Source organism: Equus quagga, chromosome 2, assembly GCF_021613505.1.
Source record: "Equus quagga isolate Etosha38 chromosome 2, UCLA_HA_Equagga_1.0, whole genome shotgun sequence".
NCBI lineage: Eukaryota > Metazoa > Chordata > Mammalia > Perissodactyla > Equidae > Equus > Equus quagga.
The window spans coordinates 41,668,419-41,692,676 of record NC_060268.1 but is presented as its reverse complement, the minus strand read 5'-3'; the positions used below and the strand labels follow the sequence as shown (position 1 = coordinate 41,692,676).

Sequence of the window (24,258 nt, the reverse complement as noted above, 5' to 3'; positions counted from 1 at the left end):
TACACAGGCGTTCATTGTGGAGTAGGAGGGCCTGTAGGTCTGGGGCTCCCAGGTCACTAGCCCATTCCCTTCCCTTCCCTGCCTCCTCTGGGAGAAGTAGCTCCTGGGGGGTTTTGCAGGTGGGGATTCGAGGCTCTGGGGGGCCCTGGGAGGCTGGAGGTAAAGTCCTGCCCCAGACTGACAAGCCCCAGAGGATTTATGCCCTGTGGGTTCCTGTCGTTGGGGTTAGTTCTCCAACGGGGTGGAAAGTGGAGACAAGCATCAGTGCCTACAGGGCTGCCAGGTGTCCTAAAAAAAGTGGTGTGCGGGTTCGGGTCCTGGATGATGCTCCTAAAAACTTCACGCCAGAAGTGGAAGCAGCCGGCGCCGCCTCCCCTGTGCCGGCTACAGGCGTGGAGGACGCCAGCTCCATGTCCGTCACATATCCCCTCCATCCCCCGGGCCGCAGCGTCAGCATGCTCCGCGCGAGGCCAGAGGCACTGGTGCTCCTGGGAGCTCTGCTGACTGTACCCCTGGAACCAGCAGGTAAGTACCAGGCGCCCCTAGCTTCAAGATGTCATCCAGTACGCCCTCGGGTTGGGGGAAGGGAGAGGTGCAAGGAAGCGGCTCCCTAAGGCTAGAAGATCGCTGCAGGGCTCATCAGTATAGGAAACTTCCCATGCCGCGCAGGCACCGCCACTGGGGTCGGCTTGGGGGCGCTCGGAGAGCCGGAGAAGCACAGGCCGAGGCTGTCGGGTCCCCGAGGGTGTCGCTGGGAGGCTAGCGCTGAGGGCACCACTCTCTGACCCACAGGCAGCCAGAACGCACCCTCACTAACCTGGGAAGTGCAGCGCTATGACGGCTGGTTCAACAACCTGAGGCACCACCAGCGTGGCGCTGCCGGTGCGTCCTGTGGCCCCGTGGGACGACGAGGGTGGCTAGTGGAGGGCAGGGCCACGGGAGACCCGGCACCGAGACGCGGAGAGCGCGCGCCGCCAGCCGCCGGGCTGCCTGCGGGCGCAGCGAGATCCTATGCGCTCCTGGAGCCAGGAGACCCTGGGGAGAAGGGGTCTCCTCAGTGGGAGTGGGGGCTTTGAGGGAGGAGTAGGGCAAAGTTTGTAGGCTCATTGGGAACGGAGTGCTTTGACCGAGCCCCGCTCCCTGCTTCCCGCAGGCTACCGTCTACAGCGCCTTGTACCAGCCAATTACGCGGACGGCGTGTATCAGGCGCTGGAGGAGCCGCTGCTGCCCAACCCACGCCGCCTCAGCGACGCGGCCATGCAGGGCAGAGCCGGGCTGCCATCCCGCCAAAACCGCACCGTGCTGGGGGTCTTCTTTGGTGAGGGCAAAGTGGGAAAACACTGGGACTGACCTGGCGCTTAGCTCAGTGCCTGGGGAGAGGGGCTCTGAGGCCCCTCTGCAAGTCCACAGGAGACCATCAGAGACCCCCCAGCCATCTCCTCCCCACACCAAGCTGCGCTTCGAGCTGTTCTTCATCTCGGAGATTTGAGAGTGTCGATTCAGGGATTTTTGCCCCCCTAATCTTCCATTTACCTCTTACTCCAAACCCAGGAGTGCCACTGGACCCCCTGTACAGTTCTTAGGAGCTGATTCCCCTGACACAGCTCTCCTCACAATAGGATTTTATCCTCTTTCCCTTCAAGAAGGAGGGGAAGGCAGGATCTTTTGGGACATGGGGGACTGGTTTGGGGGAGCCCTTACATTAATTATATTATTCTGATTCTCACAATAATGTTATGAGGTGGGTGGGGAGGGTGCTATATCCCCACTTTGCAGAATAGAAAAAACCCGCAGAGCTGGTGTCAGAGATTGAAACAAACACCCGGCCCTTTCGCTCTTGGGAAATTTGGAGTCCGCCTGGCCGTGGGGAGAGGAGACTCTCACCAGCTTGCACCCCACTGCCTGCAGGCTACCACGTGCTCTCCGACCTGGTGAGTGTGGAGAGACCCGGCTGCCCTGCAGAGTTCCTCAACATCCACATCCCGCCGGGAGACCCCGTGTTCGACCCCAACCGGAGCGGGGACGTCGTGCTGCCCTTCCAGAGGAGTCGCTGGGACCCCAAAACCGGACTGAGCCCCAACAATCCCCGGGACCTGGTGAGATGAGGCAGGCGGTGGGGCGGGGCGCTGGACCCGAGGTAGGCGGGGTCCTGGGATGGGGACACGACAGGGCCGGGCGGGAGAGGCTCCCACCCCCACCCCCACGGACCCCGCCTGGGCCTGGCCCTCCCTTAGCCACCTCGGCTGCCCGACCCCTCGCTCACCGTCCCGGTGCCCCGCAGACCAACGAGGTGACGGGCTGGCTGGACGGCAGCGCCATCTATGGCTCCTCGCACTCCTGGAGCGACGAGCTGCGGAGCTTCTCCGGGGGGCAGCTGGCGTCCGGGCCCGACCCCGCCTTCCCCCGGGACTCGCAGGACCCCCTGCTCATGTGGACCGCGCCCGACCCCGCCACTGGACAGCGCGGGTCCCAGGGGCTGTACGGTGAGGCCGCGGGCCGGGCTCGGTGGAGGGCTGGCTGGGGTCTGCGGGGTTGGGCTCCCGTGAGTCACACCGCCACTCATCTCCTCCCCTGTGTCCCCACGTCGCCTACAGCCTTCGGGGCGGAGCGAGGCAACCGCGACCCATTCGTGCAGGCGCTGGGCCTGCTCTGGTTCCGCTACCACAACCTGTGCGCTCAGAGGCTGGCCCGCGAGCACCCGAGCTGGGGGGACGAGGAGCTGTTCCAGCACGCGCGCAAGAGGGTCATCGCCACCTACCAGGTCGGCGCCTCCCCCATGTCCTGGTCCACCGAGACTCCGCTCGCCCGCAGGGCCAGCTATCCTTGCACAACTCCCACCCAGAAACACCCTTCTCCAGGAGGACACCCCTCCCCAGAAAGCTAACGTCTAGGAATAGACCCTGAAAATGATCAGGACGCAAAGCGCTACTTAGACACGAGGTTTCGCTTGTGATTATTATTTAGCTCCCTTCCTCCCCCTCCCAAATCCCCTGTTCCTTGTCGGGGACATGCCTCCTCACCTTCCTCTTTGGCCTCCCTCGTGACTGCCCCTGCCTGGTCCTCATCTCCCACTTAAGCCTTCCTTGGGCTCAGATTCCTCCCAGCCTGGCAGCTCCAGCGCTGGCCTCCCCTTTCCCCTCTCTCTGACCCTCAGAACATCGCTCTGTATGAGTGGCTGCCCAGCTTTCTGTCGAAAACACCCCCGGAATATAAAGGTGAGGATGTTGCGGGCGGGGGGGGGGGGGGGGGGGAGACACCTGGGCTGAGAGTTGGGGGTTCAGAATCCATAGGGGAAAGAAGACAAGTGGATGCTTGTGATGGGAAGATGTGGGGGTAAGGAGCCTATTTCTCTTGTTACCCCACCTTGGGCAGAGTACCACCCTTTCCTGGACCCCAGCATCTCCCCGGAGTTCCTGGCGGCCTCTGAGCAGTTCTTCTCCACAATGGTGCCCCCTGGCGTCTACATGAGGTAAGGTAGAGGCTGGCCTGTAGGGGAGGCACAGCGCTAGCAGAGGTGATAAACTAACCATCCTGGGGGCCTGTGGCCTTTTATATCCTCCACAGTTTAACGGTGGAAGGGAAGCAGAATTTGGGACCCTGGAATAGGACTCTGGGATGGGAGATTCAGTCTGAACAGAGAAATCTCCCCAGCTCCTCCTAATGGCTGAACTTCAGCTGCTGAGAGCAGGATTTGTCCAGCAGCTGGGTCACCCTCTTCCCTTCTTCCCTTCCCTCCCTGTGTGTACTGAGAGCGACCTCTACCTTCAATCCACACACACTGTCAAATCCCTACTCTGTTCTAGGAAGGTGCTGGGGCCACCCTTCAGTCCTGGTCCTTAGTCCCTCTTAGTCCCTCACCCCACTCAACCCCATCTCAGCTTCTTCCCTGAATTCCCGTAGTACATCCTTGATTATCCATTTCAGGAATGCCAGCTGTCATTTCCAGAATATCGTGAACAAGGATTTTGGCAGTTCCCCAGCTCTGAGGGTCTGCAATAGCTACTGGATTCGAGAGGTCAGCCTGGGGTCAGGGTAAGGGGAAGGTGGGTCAGGGTCAGTCTTGTTACATAGGCTGGGAAAAGCAACGATTCCACTTCTTGGGTGTTGCTGCTCCACGGTGGTGGGAGATGAAGGGTGGAGAGATCAGAAAAATACCTGGGGACTCAAGAGAGTCTAGGACTGGCCCTTTGTCCTGCGATGCTACAGTGGTCCAGAGTGAGAGGGAATAGGCTTTGGGGAGAGAACTGAGAACCTGCCTGAGTATGTCATTTATTCCAGAACCCCAATCTGAACAGTGCCCAGGCAGTGAATGAGCTGCTGCTGGGAATGGCCTCCCAGATTTCGGAGCTGGAGGACAGGATAGTGGTTGAAGATCTGAGGGGTGAGCTCTGGAACCAGAGGGGATGGGGGCCCAGAGGCTTGGGGGCCTGGGGACCCTGCCGGGTTAATCAACAGGCAGACCTAGGGTACCCACAATGCAGGAACACACAGGAACATCAGGACCAGCAGGAGACTTTGCTTAGAAGACAAAGTGCTTTGAACTTTTTTTTTCTCGATTTACAGGCTCATGTTGTTTTTATTCTAAATTCCCTATTTCTGAGTATATGGGGGGAGGGGTAGCACCATGATTTCTTTGGTGTTTAGGTCTCTAAAGGTTTGCATCTAGCCCTGTCTTGAGGTTAAGGAGGTAAAGGACGGCAATTTACTGCTTGATGACTAGAACAGTCTTAAGCCTCAAGGGAAGAGTCTTGCCAGAAAAATTGCCCCTGATCACACAGGGTGACATTGACCCCACACCAAGGCAGGTCAACGTGAGCGCAGGTCATGTGTAGAGGAGTGCTGAGGGCAGAGGGCAGAGTGCCAATAGCCCAATTCAAGGCTGCTGGGTGAAGAAGCACTGGGAGGACTGAGCCTGTAGCATGGTCCTCTCTCCTCCTTAGATTACTGGCCTGGCCCCGGCAAGTTCTCCCGCACAGACTACGTGGCCAGCAGCATCCAACGTGGCCGAGATATGGGGCTGCCCAGCTATAGTCAAGCCCTGCTGGCCTTGGGGCTGGAAACCCCGAAGAACTGGAGTGACCTCAACCCTGAAGTGGACCCCCAGGTCAGGAACAGTAATGATAATCACAGCAGCTAAAGCTTTCCTGTGACAATACTGTGCTAAGTCCTTTCCATATGTAAGTCATTTAATCACTATCAAGACCATTATAGGGTACATACTATCGTTTTCCCCATTTTACTGATCACATAGTTGGTAAGTCAGTCACAGAGGCAGGATTTAAATTTAGCCATCTGACTCCAGAGTATGTTCCTCACCATTACATTGTACTGTTCCTGGGTTGGGTGCCAGTGCAGGGTCCTTTCCCATGAGTTAGGTGACTCAAAGCTCCTAATCACTGCTGCCGGGCAGTCTGGGTAGCCATGGTCACAGGATATGGTCCTCAGGTACATAACAGTGGTCTCACCATGGGCAGGGAGACACTGGTTCTTCCACCAGACTTACCACCAACTGAGGGGGCGCTGCCTGGGAAGAGGAGACTCCCTCAGGTCTGAATAGCAAGCCAAACAGCTGATGGGGTCCTGTGTTTGAGGGATGGGGCAACAGTGGCTGCCCTTCCCAACACACACACGCGCGCGCGCACACACACACACACACACACACACACTCACTCTTCACCTCCTCTGGTGCCCCAGGTGCTGGAGGCCACAGCTGCCTTGTACAATCAGGACCTGTCCCAGCTGGAGCTGCTCCCTGGGGGGCTCCTGGAGAGCCATGGGGACCCCGGGCCCCTCTTCACTGCCATTGTTCTTGACCAGTTTGTGCGGCTGCGGGATGGTGACCGCTACTGGTTTGAGAACACCAGGAATGGGTAAGGCCTGCCTGGGCCTGCACCTCAGACTCCACCTTGGCCTGGGCCCCAGATCCTCTGCCTGTGAATTGCCCTCAGGGGCCCTTAATTCCCAGCTGGCCCACCACTCCCTCTGGGTTTCTTTCCTCATTTAAATCCCTAGGCCTGAGGTTGCTAGAGGCCTGAATCCCCTTCCCATCCCAACAATTCCTGGCTTTCTCCAACTTAGGCTATTCTCCAAGGAGGAAATTGCAGAAATCAGAAACATCACTCTGAAGGATGTCCTGGTGGCTGTCGCCAACGTGGACCCCAGTGCCCTACAGTCCAATGTGTTTATCTGGCATCCAGGTAGGGGACCTGGGAGAACACAAGCGGTGGTGACCAGAGAAAGGACCAAGGTTGGGAGTGATCACTGTTGCTGTCCAGAGAGCCAGTGCCAGGCAACCCCTTCTGTGTTGGGCTGGGAGGCTTCTGTTGGGCCACCTCCCCCAGAAAGGACTGGACTGGTTTGCAGGCTGCACCCTGTGGCCAAGCTGGGGTGGGTGCTGAGAGATGGGATACAGAAGGGGATTTTTTGAGGGGAACAAATTCCAGGGAGATGGGCCTGGAAGGGAGGAGGGTATCCGGTCCCTTACAGGAGAAAAGGGAAGGATGCCTGGCCAAGGAGTGGGATCCTCAGGCTTTGAGGTCTCCTGTGCCCTCTCCCTCAGGTGCACCCTGCCCTCAGCCACAGCAGCTCACAACTGAAGGCTTGCCCCCCTGTGTGCCCCTGACCGTGTCTGACTACTTCAAGGGCAGTGGTGCTGGTTTTGGCATCACCATCGTGGCTATCTGCTGTTTTCCGCTAGGTGAGCCCTTCATCCTCTCACCCATCTCTCTTCTCCTGTCTCCCCACACCCTGCCCCCAAAGGCTGCCCCTGCCCCTCATTACCTGCTGGCCTATAGGGCTAGCTCCTTGGTACAGTTGAAGTTGGGCATGGGGGGCCTAGGGAAGGGAGGGGCACAGCCAAAGCCTCAGTGAAGCTGCAGGCAAGGGGCTCCCCTCCTTACTGCCTCCTTCTGACTCCCTTCAGTGAGTCTGCTTATTGCTTGGGTGGTGGCCCATTTCCGAGGCCGAGAGCGCAGGAAGCTACAAAGGAAAGACAAAGAGAGTATGAAGAAGGAAGCAGTCAAAGATGGAGTGTCAGGTGAGATGGGGCTGAGGGAAGGGAGGGAGGAAGGGGGCAGTTGAGGGGCCCAGGAGAAAGAACCAGGTTACAGATGTAGGAAAGAACCAGGCTTTGGGTGCCTGCTCAGACTGGTAGAGTGGAATTGCCCTGAGGCAGGGGTCTGGGTGCCTCTGCTGAACTGCTCTGCCTAATTGTCCCTCCCCCAGCGATGGAGTGGCCAGGCCCCAGGGAGACAAGCTATCCTGTCACCATCCAGCTGCTCCCAGACAGGTGTCTGCAGGTCCTGGACAGGCGTCTCTCTGTGCTCCGCACCATCCAGCTTCGGCCCCCGCAGCAGGTCAACCTCATCCTGTCCAACAACCGCGGACGCCGCACCCTGCTGCTCAAGATCCCCAAGGAGTATGACCTGGTGCGGCCCACCCTGCCTCCCTAGCCTGGACTGCCCTCACACATCTCCCCTCTCAGAGGAAGTCCTCTCAGGCCACCCTCTCTGCAGCTACGAAGCTCACCTGTGAAGGCTGATTCTGGGGATTCCTTTCAAAGGTCCCCAGACTCAACCTGACCCTCCCTCTGACCCCCTTGGGCCACTCACCTGGCCTCAGCCTGGGTGGATGGGGTCCACTTTTCTCTCCTTCCCCCAACCCAAGGTCCTTTGAGGGGAGGCTGAACAAGCCACTCGAGCTCCGAGCATTGGCCCAGGCTTGCTCCCTCCCAGGTGCTGCTGTTTAACTCCGAGGAGGAGCGGGGCATCTTTGTGCAGCAACTGCAGGGCTTCTGTGTGCGCTGGACTCTGGGCCTCGACGTGGCTGAGATGGGCGAGAAGGAGCTGTTCAGGAAGGCTGTGACCAAGCAGCAGAGGGCCCGCATCCTGGAGGTCTTCTTCAGACACCTTTTTGCCCAGGTGCCATGGCTGTGTCTTTTGGAGACAGAAACCTACCCAGGGGTTGGAGGGAACCTAGGCTGGACATGGGGTGAACTAAGCTTCTGTTCTATGGGCTGGAGACGGACAGTCTTGGTTGAATCCTGGCTTTGCCACTCACTAGCTGTGTGACCCTAGGCAAGTCACATCACCTCTGCTCTGTATCTCAGTTTCCTCATCTATAAAACAGCGATTAAAATAGGATCCATCCCCTTGGGTTGTTGTCAGGATTCAGTGAAATAGTCTACATCTGGGGTTCTCAAAGTGTGGCCCCTGGACCAGCAGCGGCACCCTCACCTGGGAATTTGTTAGAAATGCAAATCCTTAGCTCCCACACCTGGACCAGTGAATCAGGAACTCTGGGGTTGGAGCCCACAAGCTCTCCAGGGGATTCTGATGCACTCTAAAGTTTGGAAAACACTGTTCTATGTACAGTGTCTGGCCCAAGTGCTAGGTACATTGTAGGCATATAACAAATGGTAATTATATGTATATGACTTTTAAAATCTTTGTACAATGGGCAGAGGCCAAATCAGGCATGTGGCAGCACTGTCTGAATTGACAAGAGAACATATCCCTAGCCTCCTCCTGCCTGTCCACCCAAGTCTACAATACCCTCTGTCCCCAGAACAGGCTCTTTCGCTTTGCATTCCCAAGCTTTTCCCCTCCCTGTTCCCACCCCTTTCCCCCTACAGACCCAGCACCATTTCTACTCTATAAAACTCCTGGTTCTTGGGTCCAGGGAGAAAGTGGGCCGGCTACTAGAGATTCCAGTCACCCCTCTACAGGAGAGCAGGGGCCCAAGTCAGAAGTATATTTAAGGACCAGGAGCAGCCACCAGGGCTCACCCTCTCTGAATTGGACTTTGGGGAGATGTGAGAGGTCACTGAACTGGTTTCAGCCCAGGCCTCACCTCTTTTTTTCCCTCCCTCCTTCTGCTGCTGCTCGAGTGCAGGTACTGGACATCGACCAGGCGGATGCAGGGACCCTGCCCCTGGACTCGTCACAGAAGGTGTGGGAGGCCCTGACGTGTGAGCTGAGCAGGGCCGAGTTTGCGGAGTCCCTGGGCCTCAAGCCCCAGGACATGTTTGTGGAGTCCATGTTCTCTCTGGCTGACAAAGATGGCAATGGCTACCTGTCCTTCCGGGAGTTCCTGGACATCCTGGTGGTCTTCATGAAAGGTGGTGGGGGGGGTGGGCGGGGTGGGTGGTGGGCCCTCCCAGGAGCTAGAGGTCTTTCAGCAGAGAAGTGATCTGCATGCCCCTTTCTCTTCACAGGCTCCCCAGAGGACAAGTCCCGCCTGATGTTCACCATGTATGACCTTGATGGGAATGGCTTCCTCTCCAAGGACGAGTTCTTCACCATGATGCGGTACGGAGTAGGCCCTTCTAGTCCTGAGGCTTCCTGATGTTGTAAACAGGAAGACAAGTCAGATCAGAGGAGGGTAGGTGAGGAGGCTGTGTGGTCATCTGCACTGACAGGTGTCCTAGATACTGCATCCTAGACTCTCGGAGCATCCAGCTTCCAAAGTTTATCTGGCCAGGCCTCTGCCTCCAGGAGGGTCTATATCTGCACTGTCAACTCTAGCCAGAAAATTCTCCCCAGTTGAAAAAAACAACTAACACCAATATGACCGATAACACAAGTCCACTAACCCCTTTTGGATGCCCTTGGATCTTTATAAATGCTTCCACAGCGTACCTAACACTGTGCTTTACACAGTGGATAATGGATGGATGGAGGATGGCTGACCTTGGTCACTCTCCCGACATTAATCACCACAACAGGCAGGAGGAGAAACATGGACATTTCTTCTATGTTCCAACCTTTGTCTCTTCCTGCTTCCTAAGCCATTTCTGGTCATGGTGTGCTAATGAAGACCAGCTTTTAGCTCACAGGCTGCTTATTCCTGAAGACACTACTCCAATAACACAGCCCCCTTCAGCTCCATAAAGACAGCGTTCATATCTGTCTTTATTCCCCACAGAATCTGCCTCCTCTGCACTGTGATTGGCACATAGCAGGCATTCAGTACATAGTTACCTGAATGAGATGAAATGATCAACAAATGAATAGATAGAATGCATAAAACAGCCCAGATCGTTTTAAGTTTTCCACCCCTTTAATTCCACATTGCGTGACTTCTCGTTCCCCTTACCTGCCACATCCCTCTCACGATCCAGATACCACAACTGGACCTGGGCTTCCCAAAGGGCCAGGGTGAAGCTGATGGCAGTCTGCACCTCACTGGGTGTGTCACTACAGGCCCAGGCCTGGGCGGGGCTCTAGGGAATCTAGGAGAGGGTCCCTGACCCCAAGGGCTGAGCTCCCACCTTCTCGTCCTGTGCTCATGATGGATCTTGCTCAGTCCCGACAGGATGATGTGTTTTTTTTAATGTGATGGCAGTGCTTGCTGTGCCACATGTGCAAAGGTCTTTTTCTGCTGCACTCACGCGAACTCGCTTGGTTTGTTTCTGTCCCAAAGCACAGCCTAAGAAAAGAGTATGGCCACTGCAGCTGCCACTCCGGTTGCTATCAGATCGGGAGTGGAGACACTCCTGCCCATGCCCTAGGGGTGTTGGCACAAGGAAGCGGCCACCATTGCACTACATCCTACCCCGTCCCCCCAGCTGTCTGTGCCCCAACTGCACTGTGAAAAGGGGACCCCAGCAGTGGTGTGGGAGGCATCGACACAAGACAGTGGGCAAAGAGCCTGCCATGCGAGAGGGCCACGGCACACCTGACACATCCCTGCGCTAAGTGGACATTCATCCCAACCGTAGATGCCCCTCCGTTGGAAGGCTGCTTTCTCTAATTGGTCAAGGTCACTTTCAATTTTGTTCTGCCTTTTGAGCCAGTGGCCACGCCACCCAGCTTAGTGTCAGCTGCAGGCTGGATGAAAACCTTCTCATTACCATTTCTCGGGTCACTGGTAACCACATTACATCATCTGGGGCCTACTCCACCCTGCACCTGCCTAAACCTGACCTTGCCAGTGACAGGCTGCTTTCTCTCTGGTCTTCCCCTAGGTCCTTCATCGAGATCTCCAACAACTGCCTGTCCAAGGCCCAGCTGGCCGAGGTGGTGGAGTCCATGTTCCGGGAATCGGGCTTCCAGGACAAGAGGGAGCTGACATGGGAGGACTTCCACTTCATGCTGCGGGACCACGACAGTGAGCTCCGCCGCACACAGCTCTGTGTCAAGGGTGGAGGTGGAGGTATGTGACTATGTGAGGAAAAGTCAGTCAGGGAGGAGCGTGTCTTCAGAATGAGAGTCCCTGGTGGATAGGACCCAGGGCTTATTTCTCTCTTAGTCCTTGGTGCCTGGTACTGAGCCAGGCATGTGTACTCAAGGGCATCGCATGCAGCTGTGCAATTTGTGCACTGCACGAAGATGCCCAAGAGGTGGACTGGAATCCAGCCTACATGCTGCTCACCAAGCCATGCTCACTGGTCTGGGATGTGTCTGGCCAGAGGAAGAGGCACTATTTTCTTTACCCAAAGGATCTGCAAGGTTGCATCCGCTCAGAGGGGGTCCGTTTTGTAGTTGCACTGAGGTGTCACGTTGACTAGCAGTGGCTGCCCTGTGTGTAGTGAGTGCTCACTGTGGGCTGAGGGGAACAAGACTGGAGCAAGTCACTGGCAAGTACTGTGGCAGCCTTTCTGGAGGAAGGGAAGTGGGAGGGCAGGGACAGTCTCCCAGCCCACCCTACCGCCCTCGAGGGGAAGTCTGTCCAGTCTCTTGTTCCTCACTCCAGGTGTCGGAGACATCTTTAAACCAAACATCAGCTCTCGAGTCTCATTCATCACTAAGACTCCTGGGGAATGGTGAGTGGAAGTGAGGTACAGGAGGTCCCCTTGACCAGGCCCCCTGCAGAGAAATGAAGGAAGTAGGGCTGGCTGAGTCAGCCCCTGGGGCCAGATATTTGCCTCTGAAAGTAGCTCTTAGTACATGGTTGGTCCTAGCCCAAATTCCAGCTGCCTCACACACCCCTTGCTTCTCAGGATAGAATCATTCTACAAAACAGATGAACAGATCATATTCATTTATTCTGCCTTGCCTTCTGCCTGCTTCTCTCTGACCAGTTGTGTGGGCAGGTTCTGTGGGCAGGAATAATCCCAGGATCTACCCCCATCCCCTCAAGCTCTGACCTGGCAGTTCTCCTGGCTGCAAAGATAAGGAGAGAACAAGCCCCAGTTTCCTTTTCTCAGCTCCTGCCCCCGGGGAGGGGGACTTCCTACCTCAGAGGCCCCAGAGCTGGGAGGCCCCGGGCTGAAGAAGAGGTTTGGCAAAAAGTGAGTGTTTCCCAGAACCCCGGGCCCAAGGAGACATGGGGAGAAGTCTCAGGGTCTCTGGGCCCTGCCCACACCGTCTTGACACACAAGGGACCATCCTGAGTCTCGTTCCGTTGGTTCCCGACCTGCTTGGCGGGCTATAGAGTCGAATGACTCTTCAACCTCTACACCCTAATCTTCAGGCAGGGGTCCTGGTACTCAGATAAAACACCAAGATGGCAGTCAGGGGTCTCCTGGCTCCTGCTTGCTTTGGGCACAGCAGTGAGGTCTGTGCAGGGAACAGGAAGAGAGAAGGGCAGAACAGACAGGAGGATAAAGAGGTGGAGTAGTGGGGAGACAGAAAAGTGGGTGGATGGGGCAAATAAAGATGAGGGGTAAAGGGTTGGGGGAATGAGAGTCGGCTCCCGAAATGCTTTTTCCTTCACCTGTTGTGGCCCATCCTGACCCCTGCCAGGTCACCAAGTCTCTTTCACGGGGTGGCATTTAGGGGAGGCCGGGGTGCCCCGTCTCACGGCCACTCTGCTTCCCATTGCTGCAGGGCAGTCCTGTCCCCTCCGCGGCTGTACACGGAGGCGCTGCAGGAGAAGATGCAGCGGGGCCTCCTGGCCCAGAAGCTGCAGCAGTTCAAGCGTTTCGTGGAGAACTACCGGCGGCACATCGTGTGCACCACGATCTTCTCAGCCATCTGTGTCGGCCTGTTTGCAGAGCGTGCTTACTGTAAGAGTTCCAGGTTGCAGGCAGTGGGAAAGGAGAAGTGGAGAGCCTTCTGCTTGCTCTTCCCGCTACTCAGCATCTGGATAGGGGAACCCAGGTGTTCTGACTCAGGCCCAGGCCCCTGGCCTCTGTGCTATGCTGATTGATCCGCTCCCACTCTGTCCCCAGACTACGCCTTTGCCTCACCACCCACAGAAATTGCACAGACCACTCTAGTGGGCATCATCCTGTCGCGGGGCACGGCGGCCAACGTCTCCTTCATGTACTCTTACATCCTGCTCACCATGTGCCGCAACCTCATCACCTTCCTGCGAGAGACCTTCCTTAACCGCTACGTGCCCTTCGATGCCGCCGTGGACTTCCATCGCTGGATCGCCATGGCTGCTGTTGTCCTGTCCAGTACGGGTCTCCCAGGCATCCTCCCCATTGCTGCAGCCCCCTGGATCTAGCTGTGTGGGAGACAGTGAGGAGACTGGAGCTCCTTTATCCTTCCATCTCTCCTCCCTGAGCCCCCTATTTCCCTCGGGGTCAGAGGTGGAGTCTGCCCAGGGTGGCATCTCTAACAGGGTCTGTCTCTTGCAGTTTTGCACAGTGCGGGCCACGTGGTCAATGTCTACATCTTCTCAGTCAGTCCCCTCAGTGTGCTGGCCTGCATCTTCCCCCATGTCTTTGTGAATGATGGGTCAGTTCTGGGGGTGGGGGGCGGGTCCTCCTTGGGACACATGGGACAGGCCTAAGGGTATAACAGAAAAGAAATAGATAGCCCTGGATACTCTCGCACTGAGTGAGGATCAGAAGCCAGCCCCCTTGGGGAAGCTGAGAGGTGACTTTCTTGACCTCAGGAAGGAAGCTGGCCATGATTGGCCAGGAAAGGAGTTTGGGAGATGAAGCTGGAGACTGCTTCCCACATGAACCTGACACATAGCTTGCCTACCATGTCAGCCTACTATCCATTCACTGGGCAAACATTTATGGAGCATGTCTTATGTGTCCATCCAGGAGCCGGAGAGAAGGGATGCCAAGCTACATGCAATTATTCAGCAAATACTTACTGGGCCTTTACTGTGTGGCTGGCATTGTTTGAGCATAGGGATAGGGCAGTGAGCCAAACACACAGCCCTGCCCTCATGGAGCTTACAGAGCATGAACCAAGAACTCAAGGAAGCAAAGGTCAGCCACAGTAGGAGAGTTCAGGACAACACAGGAGGAAGAATTGCTGAAAGAGCAGAGGTTGGAACCATAGGAGGGTGGGTGCCATGTTCCTTGGAAGGATCCCTGGCCATCTGGGTGGAGGACCAGTAACCTCAGCAGTCAGGGCTGGCAGGAACAGTCACATCGTGACTGGCGGAGCCCCTCCTGCCCCTGCCTGAGGCTGCATGTGCCTCTGCCCCACAGGTCCAAGCTTCCCCAGAAGTTCTACTGGTGGTTCTTCCAGACAGTCCCAGGTAGGGAGAGGGGCTGTATGTGGGGTCTGGGGGTTCTGTCTGAGGACTTCTGCTTTCATCTTCATCTTCCCATGAATACATGCTTATCTGTAGTGGTTATAGGTTTCCTTTCTAGCCTCCAGAACAAGCCCCTGCTGCAGCTCCTTCAGGCAAGCTGTTCTGGGGGCCAGGGAGGGATGAGGGACGTCAGGGAAAGAGGGCGGAATGGGGAGAATGCTCTGCTGTATTCTCAGCCCAGGCCAAGGTCCTGAGACTACTCTCTGACCTTGTCCTCCTTGCCCCCAGGCATGTCCGGGGTGCTCCTGCTCCTGGTCCTGGCCATCATGTACGTCTTCGCCTCCCACCACTTCCGGCGCCACAGCTTCCGGGGCTTCTGGCTGACCCACCACCTCTATGTCCTGCTCTACGTGCTGGTGAGGGACTTTTCTGGGCAGGGCCAGGCCATGGGGCAGGGACGAGCATTCATGATGGGGGCAGGGAGTGGGCTGAATTGGACCCAGTGAGACCCTGAAATCTGAGATCCCAGTCTCTGAAGCCTATGCCATCCTCATCTACCCAGCCCAGGCCCAGGGCCCAGGGCCCAGGCAGAAAATATCTGGGCAAGGCTGGTGCAGGAAGGAGGACTGGCTGGGCCTGATCTATACTAACTGGCCATGTTTGTAGCTCATCATCCACGGCAGCTTCGGTCTGATCCAGCTGCCCAGTTTCTACATATACTTCCTGGTCCCGGCACTAATCTTTGTGGGGGACAAGCTGGTGAGCCTGAGCAGGAAGAAGGTGGAGATCAGCGTGGTGAAGGCGGAGCTGCTGCCGTCAGGTACCAGGCCCGGCCTGACCCTGGGTGGGGAGCAACTCATGGGACATGGGGAGACAGCTCCCCAGGCCTCCAGACCCCCAACTTGGCTCCTGATAGCCTCTTGGGACCCCTGCAGCTTTCCTGATGCAATGCAGCCCTAGACAGGGCTGTGCTCAGCCCCTAGGCGGACTTGCAGACAGTGGGAAGCAACTATGAGAAGAGGCACCTGAAAGTGCATACAGAGGGGTTTAAGGACAAGAAAGACCCCCACTGTGTGGCCTGGGTGCAGGGCAGGGAACCACATATCCCTCTCCCATCCCTTCTCCCAGAATAACCCCCTGTCAGAGACAGACACGTGGCCCAGATTGCGAGGGCCTGTTGTTGAGAGTCAGTGTTGGCCGAAGTGGGGATTCACATCATGGTAGAGGGTGGCAGAAGATGATCTTAGGTGTTGTGGAAACGTCCAACCTTCAGGACTCACATAGTAAGAAAATTAACCTCATTTCAACTGTATTTCAATCAAGATTGCTAGAGGACAAAGTGTGGTGTTCATATGCCTTTTGTACTCTCCAGTACTTATGAACCCCCTTTTTCAACAAAGAGGGAACAGGACTGAAGCTTAGCTGTGGTCAGGCATTAAATCGTATCCAGGTAAAATCTGATAAAACATGGTGCCTTCTATTTAGAGCACATAATGCTGGTTTTCTACCTACCTTAGTGAGCTAATGTTTCTTGTCCAGGTAAATCAAATTGAAAAAGTAAGTCAATTTAAAGAAAAACATTATATAAACGATAGTACAGTTGGTGTGCAGATATGGCCCATCACAAAGGCAACCCTCAGACAGTGGAGGTTTGGTAAACACTGAGATGGTCCCTGGGGAACCTGAGGTCAGGGGACCCAGTAGGCTAGTATCCAGGACAGTGGCGTCAGGCCTGGGTCCTTCATAAGAGGAGTGGAGAGGAGGAAAGGGCTAGGACAGGGGTGCAGAGAAGCCCAGCTCTTGGGTTACCCAGGAAACAGAGAAGGCAGCCCTCTGACTCCCAGCCCCAGGAACCCCACTTGCTCAGACCATGTGACCACTGTCTGTGCCTCAGGTGTGTGGAGAGGACAGGGTACCTGCCAGTCTTCAGGTACCAGGAGCAAGCCTTCTTTTTTTTTTTTTTCTGAGGAAGATTAGCCCTGAGCTAACATCTGCTGCCAATCCTCCTCTTTTTGCTGAGGGAGCCTGGCCCTGAGCTAACATCCACGCCTATCTTCCTCTACTTTATATGTGGGACGCCTACCACAGCATGGCGTGCCAAGCGGTGCCATGTCCTCACCTGGGATCCTAACTGGCTAACCCTGGGCTGCCGAGAAGCGGAACGTGCGAACTTAACCGCTGCGCCACCGGGCTGGCCCCAGGAGCAAGCCTTCTGATCCCTGTGTTTCCCTGCCCATGACCCCCAGGAGTGACCCACCTGCAGTTCCAGCGGCCCAAAGGCTTTGAGTACAAGTCAGGACAGTGGGTGCGGATCGCCTGCCTGGCTCTGGGGACCAACGAGTACCATCCCTTCACATTCACCTCTGCGCCCCATGAGGACACGCTCAGCCTGCACATCCGGGCTGTAGGACCCTGGACCACTCGTCTCAGGGAGGTCTACTCATCCCCGACGGGCGACGGCTATGCCATATACCCAAAGGTGCCCAACCCTGGGAACCACTTTTGGGCCTCTGGCATTGCCAGAGGGTTTCCGCCTCCCACATCCTGAGACTAGAAGTTCCAGCCACTCCAAGGCCAGGCTGAGAGGGGGCTGGGGTACCTCAGAGGAGCCTAGGATGCTCTGTATCCTTCTTCTTCCTGTACCCCCACCACCATTTCTAGCCTCAGAGCTGGGGCAGGGCTAGGCTCATCTCATCTTCCCCTTCTGTTGGCAGCTGTACCTTGATGGACCGTTTGGAGAGGGCCACCAGGAGTGGCATAAGTTTGAGGTGTCAGTCCTGGTGGGAGGGGGCATTGGAGTCACCCCCTTTGCCTCCATCCTCAAAGACCTGGTCTTCAAGTCATCATTGGGCAGCCAAATGCTCTGTAAAAAGGTGAGTGTCCCTCTCCTATTCTTTGAAAAGGTGGCGACAGATGGTCTGATTGTGTCCTCACATCATAGCAGAGTAGCAAGAGAGAAAGCCCCTGTCTGCCCAGGCCATTCATACCCAGTTGTCCAGATGCTCAACATTTGAGGGAGGGTAGGAGGTGTAGGCAGAAGGGCCTCTGCTGGGATCTGTCTGTTAGAGCCCTTGGAGCACACTTGTGGGTCCGGCCAGAGGTTTAGTGTCTGTGCGTGGTCTGGGGCTTCCCAGCCTCTCAGATGAAGGCATCTGGGGTGGAGAAACCTTGAGCTGAGCTGAGTCCTGAGTTCCAGCTATGTGTCCCCAGATCTACTTCATCTGGGTGACACGGACCCAGCGGCAGTTCGAGTGGCTGGCTGACATCATCCGGGAGGTGGAGGAGAATGACTGCCAGGACCTGGTGTCCGTGCACATTTACATCACCCAGCTGGCCGAGAAGTTCGACCTCAGGACCACCATGCTGGTACGTCAGGGCCGGCCAGGCAGTGGTGGGGGCGTGGCGGCCACTATCTGGACTAAGAGCTGACCCTTTCTCTGCTGACTGTGACCTTCCTCCTCCACTCCCACCCCCAGTACATCTGTGAGAGGCACTTCCAGAAGGTGTTGAACCGGAGTCTGTTCACAGGCCTGCACTCCATCACCCACTTCGGCCGCCCCCCCTTTGAGCCCTTCTTCAACTCCCTGCAGGAGGTCCACCCAGAGGTCAGTCCCATCCCCACCCATCCTGGGACTCTGGCCTTCCCCTGCCAGGACATCCTGGCCCTCAAGCACCCTGCAGCTCTCTCCTGAGTAGAGAACCCCCCAGCCCCAGCCCCAGGATGGGGTTAAGAGTTAGAGGAAGGCTTCAAGCCCCACCCCCACCCCGGCCCTGCCTTGCACTCAAGCCTCCTCCTCAAGGCCTGGGGTCAATGCCCTGGACATTCCAGCCAGGTTTGAGAAGCAGCTTCCTTTTGGGGAGTGAGCATGTCAAGCCTGCAAGTCTCTGCCTCTCTCTGCAACCCTGGCACACTTGACAGGTCCGGAAGATCGGGGTGTTCAGCTGCGGCCCTCCAGGAATGACCAAGAATGTAGAGAAGGCCTGTCAACTCATCAACAGGCAGGACCAGGCCCACTTTGTGCACCACTATGAGAACTTCTGAGCCCAATCCCTGGTTTCTGCTTCTTCTCTGTGGACCAGCCCTGCCAGCAGTTTCTCTGTCAGAATCCACTCAGGCCTCAGCTGGAGAGCTGAAAGAGCCTTTCCCTCGTTGCTCCATCTGTCCCATGCTCTGAGAAGGTAGAGAGGAGCCCTCTAGCTCAGGCCACAGCAGGTTGTGGCAGACAAAGTTGGGAGGGGACAGTCCTTCCCTGTGACAACTGTGGAGGTGAAAGGAGACAATAGCATTTGGTTCCAATAGGTCCCTATCCCTCTGTTTGACTTCCACAAAATTGATGTATTGCTTTGGTATTTTCTTGGCTCAGGTATTTGAGGGGGGACGGGGTAGGGATACTCCATGTGCAGAGAGGGCTCAGAGTGAAAATCACAGAGCCCCGCTCAGAAGCTGTGATGCTTACAACCTGGACAGCCCAACTGCCGCAACTCAGGCTCCAAGCCCTTTTCCCTCCAGCTCCACCCTCTACCTCTTCCTAGAGGGTCAGGAACCCTGAGGAGTAACCAGGGAAGAAAGATGCCTCCCAGCCCTGAGGTTCCTCGTATCGGTCAGCAATACCCGCTGCCCTGAACTCTTGGCAGGTACCTCTCTGAGCCCCCTAGAGCAGCCCCTGGGCTCTGGGACCAAGAGTCCAGCCTCTCTACCAGACATCCAAAACTCCCTCTTAATTCTCCATTTCCATAGAAGTTGGGTAACCAGGTGTCCTAGTTTGCCCAGGACTCTCCCAATTTTAGCACTGGAAGTCTCTTTTCCTAGGAAACCCCTCAGTCCCAGGCAAATCAAGATAGCTGGTCACCTTACATGGGAGCCAACCTGGGTCATCACCTCCATACGTGGCTCTTGAAGACCCTTCCTTTTCTTTCTTCAACTGGCTCTTTCCTAAAAAGCTGAGCTTTAAATTTTTTAAAATTTACGTATAATTTGCATCCAGCAAAGTATATAAATCTTAAAGTTACCAAATGTGCATCTCAAATGTACATCGGTTACCACTACCCAACTCAAGATATAGAACATTTCCATCACCCCAGAAACTTCCCTTGTCAGTCTCCCCAAACCCCTAGAAACAACCACTGATTGATTTCTATCATTCCAGGTTAGTTTTGATCATAACGAATGTACACTTTTGAGACTGGCGTCTTTCACTCAGCACAATGCCTTTGTGATTCATCCATGTTGTGTGTATAGGTAGTTTGTTCCTTTTCATTGCTGAGTAGTACTCTATTGTAGAGCTGTACCACACTTTGTTTATCTGGCCTTCTGTTGATTGACAGATTGTTTCTCATTTTTGATAATTATGAATAAAGCTGCTCTGATGATTCTTGTATCTGTCTTTTGGTGGACATAATGCATTCATTCCTCTCAGGTATATATCTAGGAGTGGAACTGCTGGGTCATAGAGTTCTCCAGCCAATAGGAACTGTGGCAGGGAGAGTTTGAGGCCATCTCCACAGTCCTGCCCCCGGCTGCTCTCCTCATGGACAGGCCAAATGCCTTTGGTTCCCAACCTTCTATACTGTAAGAATCTCTCTGACAGAACTGGAATGGTACTGGATCAGGAGCCAAGAGACCTGGATTCTAGTGCCAACTTTACCCCTACGTAGCTCCAGAGGAAAATCTCTTAACTCCTCTGAGCCTGTTTCCTCATGTATTAAAATGTCTGTTTGGGTATTAGGAAGTCAGACATTGATACTGACCCAGAAAGTTGTACTGATGAGAAAATGTATGAGAATATATTATACAATTACAATGTGTGATGATTATTAATCCGTCTACTTATCAACAACATCATGCCCAGGGCCCTCCAGCCCTCCTGCCCCTCACCAGGGACACAACCAGTCATGAATCCTAAACTCCAGCCCCTTAAGTCTCAGCCTGAGCTTTATTCACAAATCTGGCCCATCAGTGCCTTCCTTATTCCTTTCTAAAGACCACTCAAAATATTTATTTGTCTCATCTTAATTCACCTCTCCTTGCTAGGCTAGAGAATGTTATCATGGTTGTCATGATTCTCCCTAAAACCTCTACTCAGCCCTACCCTCCCTGCCATGCTAGGGCCCGAGTAAGAGTCTCCTGAAGACTCCATGATCACCTTTGCCCAGACCTCAGACGATACCAAATGCACCTCCAGCTGGATCTGCCTTCATGATCCTGAGTAGCCTCAGGTGGCACTCAGCCTGCCTGGCCTTAGTCCAAACTCTACACCCTAGCCAGGGTCTAGATGTCAGCCCTAAGCATGTATTTATGTGATTTGGCTGCTCTGTCTAACTTTGTCCAGATTCCCAGGAAGCCACTCCTCGCTGGAATAAAAGTCAAGGACTTGCTGAGAGTGTAGAAGTATCTTTATTCTGGGCATTTGCCAGGATCCTCAACCGGCATAAGCCTTCCTGGGGCTTTGTGACCAACTCTCCTTGGGAAGCGGATTGGAAGGCCGGACCACAGCCATCAGGAAATGTGTTTTTGAGTTGAGAAAATGAGGTCATCAACTGTACAAGTGGGTATAGGGGAGAGGTTAGGCTCTGGAAAATATGTAAACAGGGAGGCCACAAAAATGTGTCAGAGAAATAGGACTAGGGAAAGATGATATGGAGGAAATTCATGGAAACTTTTATATTGACAGTGTAAAAGAAAGCAAACATTCTCTGTTGGGTCACAGATACTGGTCTCGGTCCCTGGGACAAAGCCCAACCTGAGCCCTGCCTCACAGGGAAGGATGAGGATGAGAATGGAACAGGGATGGAGAAGGAATCAGATGGGGTCAGATGGAGATGGGATTGGAGATGGAGAAGATGAGGGCGAGGATGAAATTGGATGGAAGGGCTTCAGGGTCAGGTGGGAAGGGAGTGGGCGAGAACAGGGAAGTGCTGAGGCTGAGCTCTGAAGGAGAGAAATGAAGGCCAGCTCTTTGCCTCTTTTTCCAACTTTCCAGCCCCAGCTTCTGCCCCAAGTGAGAGAAGAGAAAGTTGGCAAGATGTGGCAACCTCCCTACCCACTTGCTAAGAATTATTGAGTAAGAGGAACCAATCTAGCATAGCAGTTAAGAGGAAGGGCTCTTGAGTCAAACTGGGTTTGAGTCCCAGCTGGGTGACCTTGAGCAAACAAAGGAAACTCTCCATGGCTCAGCTTGCTCCTCCATGAAATGGGGATAACATGAGTATCTGCTTCATAGAGTTTGGGAAGGTCCAATGATATAATTCAATTCAATTCAACAAATATGTGCTGAGAGTCTATTATGTCTCAGGCACAGGCCCAGCTTCTATGGAACTTCTATGTCAGTGGGAGCAAAAAGACAAGAAATAAGTGAAAAAGAAGAAAAAGATAATCCCAGATCACGATAAAGAGCTTTGAAGATAATGAAACAGAATAATATGGTAGCAAGTGACTATGGAGGATCCTTCAGATAAGATGAACAAGGGAAGGTCCCTGCAAAGGTGACGATAAGATTATAACCAAACGCACCAGAGCTTGCTGTGGGCCCAGTGCTATTGTGAGTGCTGTAGGTGGGTGAACTCACTTAGTCCTTACGACAACTACAAGGTAGGGACTACCCCCATTCTGCCCACTTTACAGACAAGGAAGGTGACGCACAAAGAGGCTTAAACAACTTGCCCAGAGTTACCCAGAATGTAAGTGAGAGGACTAGATCTGAACCCAGGAAGTTTCAACCAGAGACCACGCCCTTAACTACCACTTTACGTTGCCTCTCAAAAGCAGGTTGCAAGTGTTCAGGCAAAGATAATGTATGGAGAGCCCTAAACTGTGCCTAGCACCTAGGAATATTGTTATTATTACTATTGTTATTAACAGAAGTTGAGGCTCCAGAAGGCAGAGCTCCATCTTCTGAGAAGTTTGGAGTGTTTGCGGCTTGAGTGATGTTAAGTGACTTGTTCCTCATCCAGGCCTGTCCTGTGCTGCCCTACCCCTCTAGGGACACCGAGCCCCAAGATCATCTAGAAGTCATACCATCCTGGCCTTGCCTGGAATGGAACTTGAGGAAGTGAGCTGAGTCTCCCGGCCCAGTCCCCAGGAAGACGTAAGAGACCTGGGCATCTCTCCAGCTGACTTCACAGGAATCCTATGCTCCCTGGAGAGTGACCTCAGATGAACTGTAACACAAAGGCACTCCCTTTTCTGAGAGGAGAGGTTGACGCCTTTGGAAGGCACAGGCTTTCGGGAATGGACTGGAGTGGCCCTCAGATAGGGAGGGAAGGTGGTTAGGGCTGAGTCTTCCATGGAACAGGAGTGCCGTTACCTGGAGTAGTTGAAGGAGCAGGTAGGCAAAGTACTGGAGCTCCCTCCTGAGTCACGCCCAAGGCTGGGCTCCCTAACATGCTCTCTCATGTGATTCTCTCAGCAACCTTATGAGGCGGCCATAATCATCAGGACGTCCAACACTAAGAGAATAGTTAAGTAAACTACACTATCAAGTGGAATATTATGTAACCATTTACAATGAATATTATCAGATGAGCAGTCTCAGACTCAGGAAATTTGGCAAAATATCTCCAGAGTCTTAAAATATTTAAACCACGTCTTTCACTGATTCCTCTTGTAGGAACCTATCTCAGAAAAATAATCAGAAATCTGGACAAAGATTCACATTTATAGATGAAAATGCACCAAAATGGTAACAGTGGTTATTTCTAGATGATGACATAATGGTTGATCTTATTTTCATCCTTATAATTTTGTACATTGTTCAAAAATACAAAATATTTATAATAAGAGGAAAAGAAAAACATTAAAAATAAATTCCAGTCCAAACAAATGTCTTTTTGGATAAACTATAATTACAAAGATTTTGTAAACATATAAACATGGTTGTGATTTATTATCATTGTTTTTTATTGAAATATAGTTAACATACAATATTATGTTGGTTTCAGGTGTACAACACAGTGATTCAACATTTACATACATTACAAAATACCATAATAAGTCTAGTAATCATGTGTCACCATACAAAGTTATTAAAATATTATTGACTATATTCCCTATGCTGTATGTTACATCCTTGTGACTTAGTTATTTTATAACTGGAAGTTTGTACCTCTTAATCCCCTTTACCTATTTCATCCATCTCTCCAATTGCTTTCCCCTCTGGCCGACCACCAGTTTGTTCTCTGTATCTGTTAGTCTATTTCTGTTTTGTTTTGTTCTGTTTGTCCATTTGTTTTGTTTTTTAGATTCTACATATAAGTGAAACCATACAGCAATTGTCTTTCTCTGTCTGACTTATTTCACTTAGCATAATACCCTCTAGGTCCATCTATGTTGTTGTAAATGGCAAGATTTTATTCTTTTGTATGACTGAGTAATAATATTCCATGGCATATATATGCCACATCTTCTTTATCCATTCATCTATTGATGGACACTTAGGTTGCTTCCATATCTTGGTTATTGTGGTTAAGATTTATTATTAAGTGAACAGAAATTGTAGCTGTGTTTTGAGGGTGACTATAAAAATATATTTTTAAAAGTTATTAATATTGCTTATCTCTGGGGGTGAAGTAGAAATAAGAGTGACTTTCATTTTCTATCTTACATGTTTCTGTGATTTTTTATAACAAGTATATACTACTTTTATAATCATAAAACATAGAAATTTTTAAAATTATAATTACATATATGCAAGAACTGGCAGCCAGCACAGAAAAATTCATTTGATGCTAAGTGATGACTGCTGTAAAACCAAAATTCTTATTATGGCTGATTGTATCAGAAGAAAATTTTTGACCCCGAATAGCCAAAGCAATCCTGAGAAAACAAGAACAAAGCCGGAGGCATCACAATCCCTGACTTCAAAATAGACTACA

At 53.4% G+C, this 24,258-nt stretch overlaps 1 protein-coding gene across 3 annotated transcripts; it reads left to right on the top strand.

Annotated features, from left to right (window-relative positions):
• Positions 1-165: 165 nt before the first annotated feature.
• Positions 166-19,713, top strand: DUOX2 (dual oxidase 2). Of its 3 annotated transcripts, XM_046653388.1 has the most exons (33): positions 166-525; positions 793-882; positions 1,154-1,318; positions 1,909-2,096; positions 2,282-2,483; positions 2,595-2,761; positions 3,155-3,215; positions 3,373-3,469; positions 3,925-4,015; positions 4,279-4,381; positions 4,941-5,104; positions 5,695-5,870; positions 6,079-6,197; positions 6,560-6,697; positions 6,923-7,036; positions 7,225-7,427; positions 7,734-7,919; positions 8,893-9,118; positions 9,215-9,308; positions 10,967-11,154; positions 11,695-11,764; positions 12,149-12,232; positions 12,771-12,949; positions 13,115-13,345; positions 13,529-13,628; positions 14,342-14,391; positions 14,677-14,804; positions 15,055-15,208; positions 16,635-16,867; positions 17,103-17,261; positions 17,599-17,754; positions 17,865-17,993; positions 18,308-19,713. In XM_046653388.1, the coding sequence occupies exons 1-33, from the start codon at positions 411-413 to the stop codon at positions 18,428-18,430; spliced, it is 4,683 nt and encodes a 1,560-aa protein (XP_046509344.1). In that variant the 5' UTR covers positions 166-410; the 3' UTR covers positions 18,431-19,713. The 3 variants fall into 3 exon arrangements, with proteins under 3 accessions (XP_046509344.1, XP_046509345.1, XP_046509346.1); XM_046653389.1 differs by lacking the exon at positions 793-882; XM_046653390.1 differs by lacking the exons at positions 4,279-4,381; positions 5,695-5,870.
• Positions 19,714-24,258: the final 4,545 nt, after the last annotated feature.

Bases quoted from the DNA above. Each gene is read 5' to 3' on its own strand.
- DUOX2 (XM_046653388.1), top strand. From the start codon at position 411: ATGTCCGTCACATATCCCCTCCATCCCCCGGGCCGCAGCGTCAGCATG. The intron at 2,484-2,594 runs GTGAGGCCGCGG...CGTCGCCTACAG, and splicing joins CGGGTCCCAGGGGCTGTACG to CCTTCGGGGCGGAGCGAGGC. The intron at 3,216-3,372 runs GTGAGGATGTTG...CACCTTGGGCAG, and splicing joins AACACCCCCGGAATATAAAG to AGTACCACCCTTTCCTGGAC.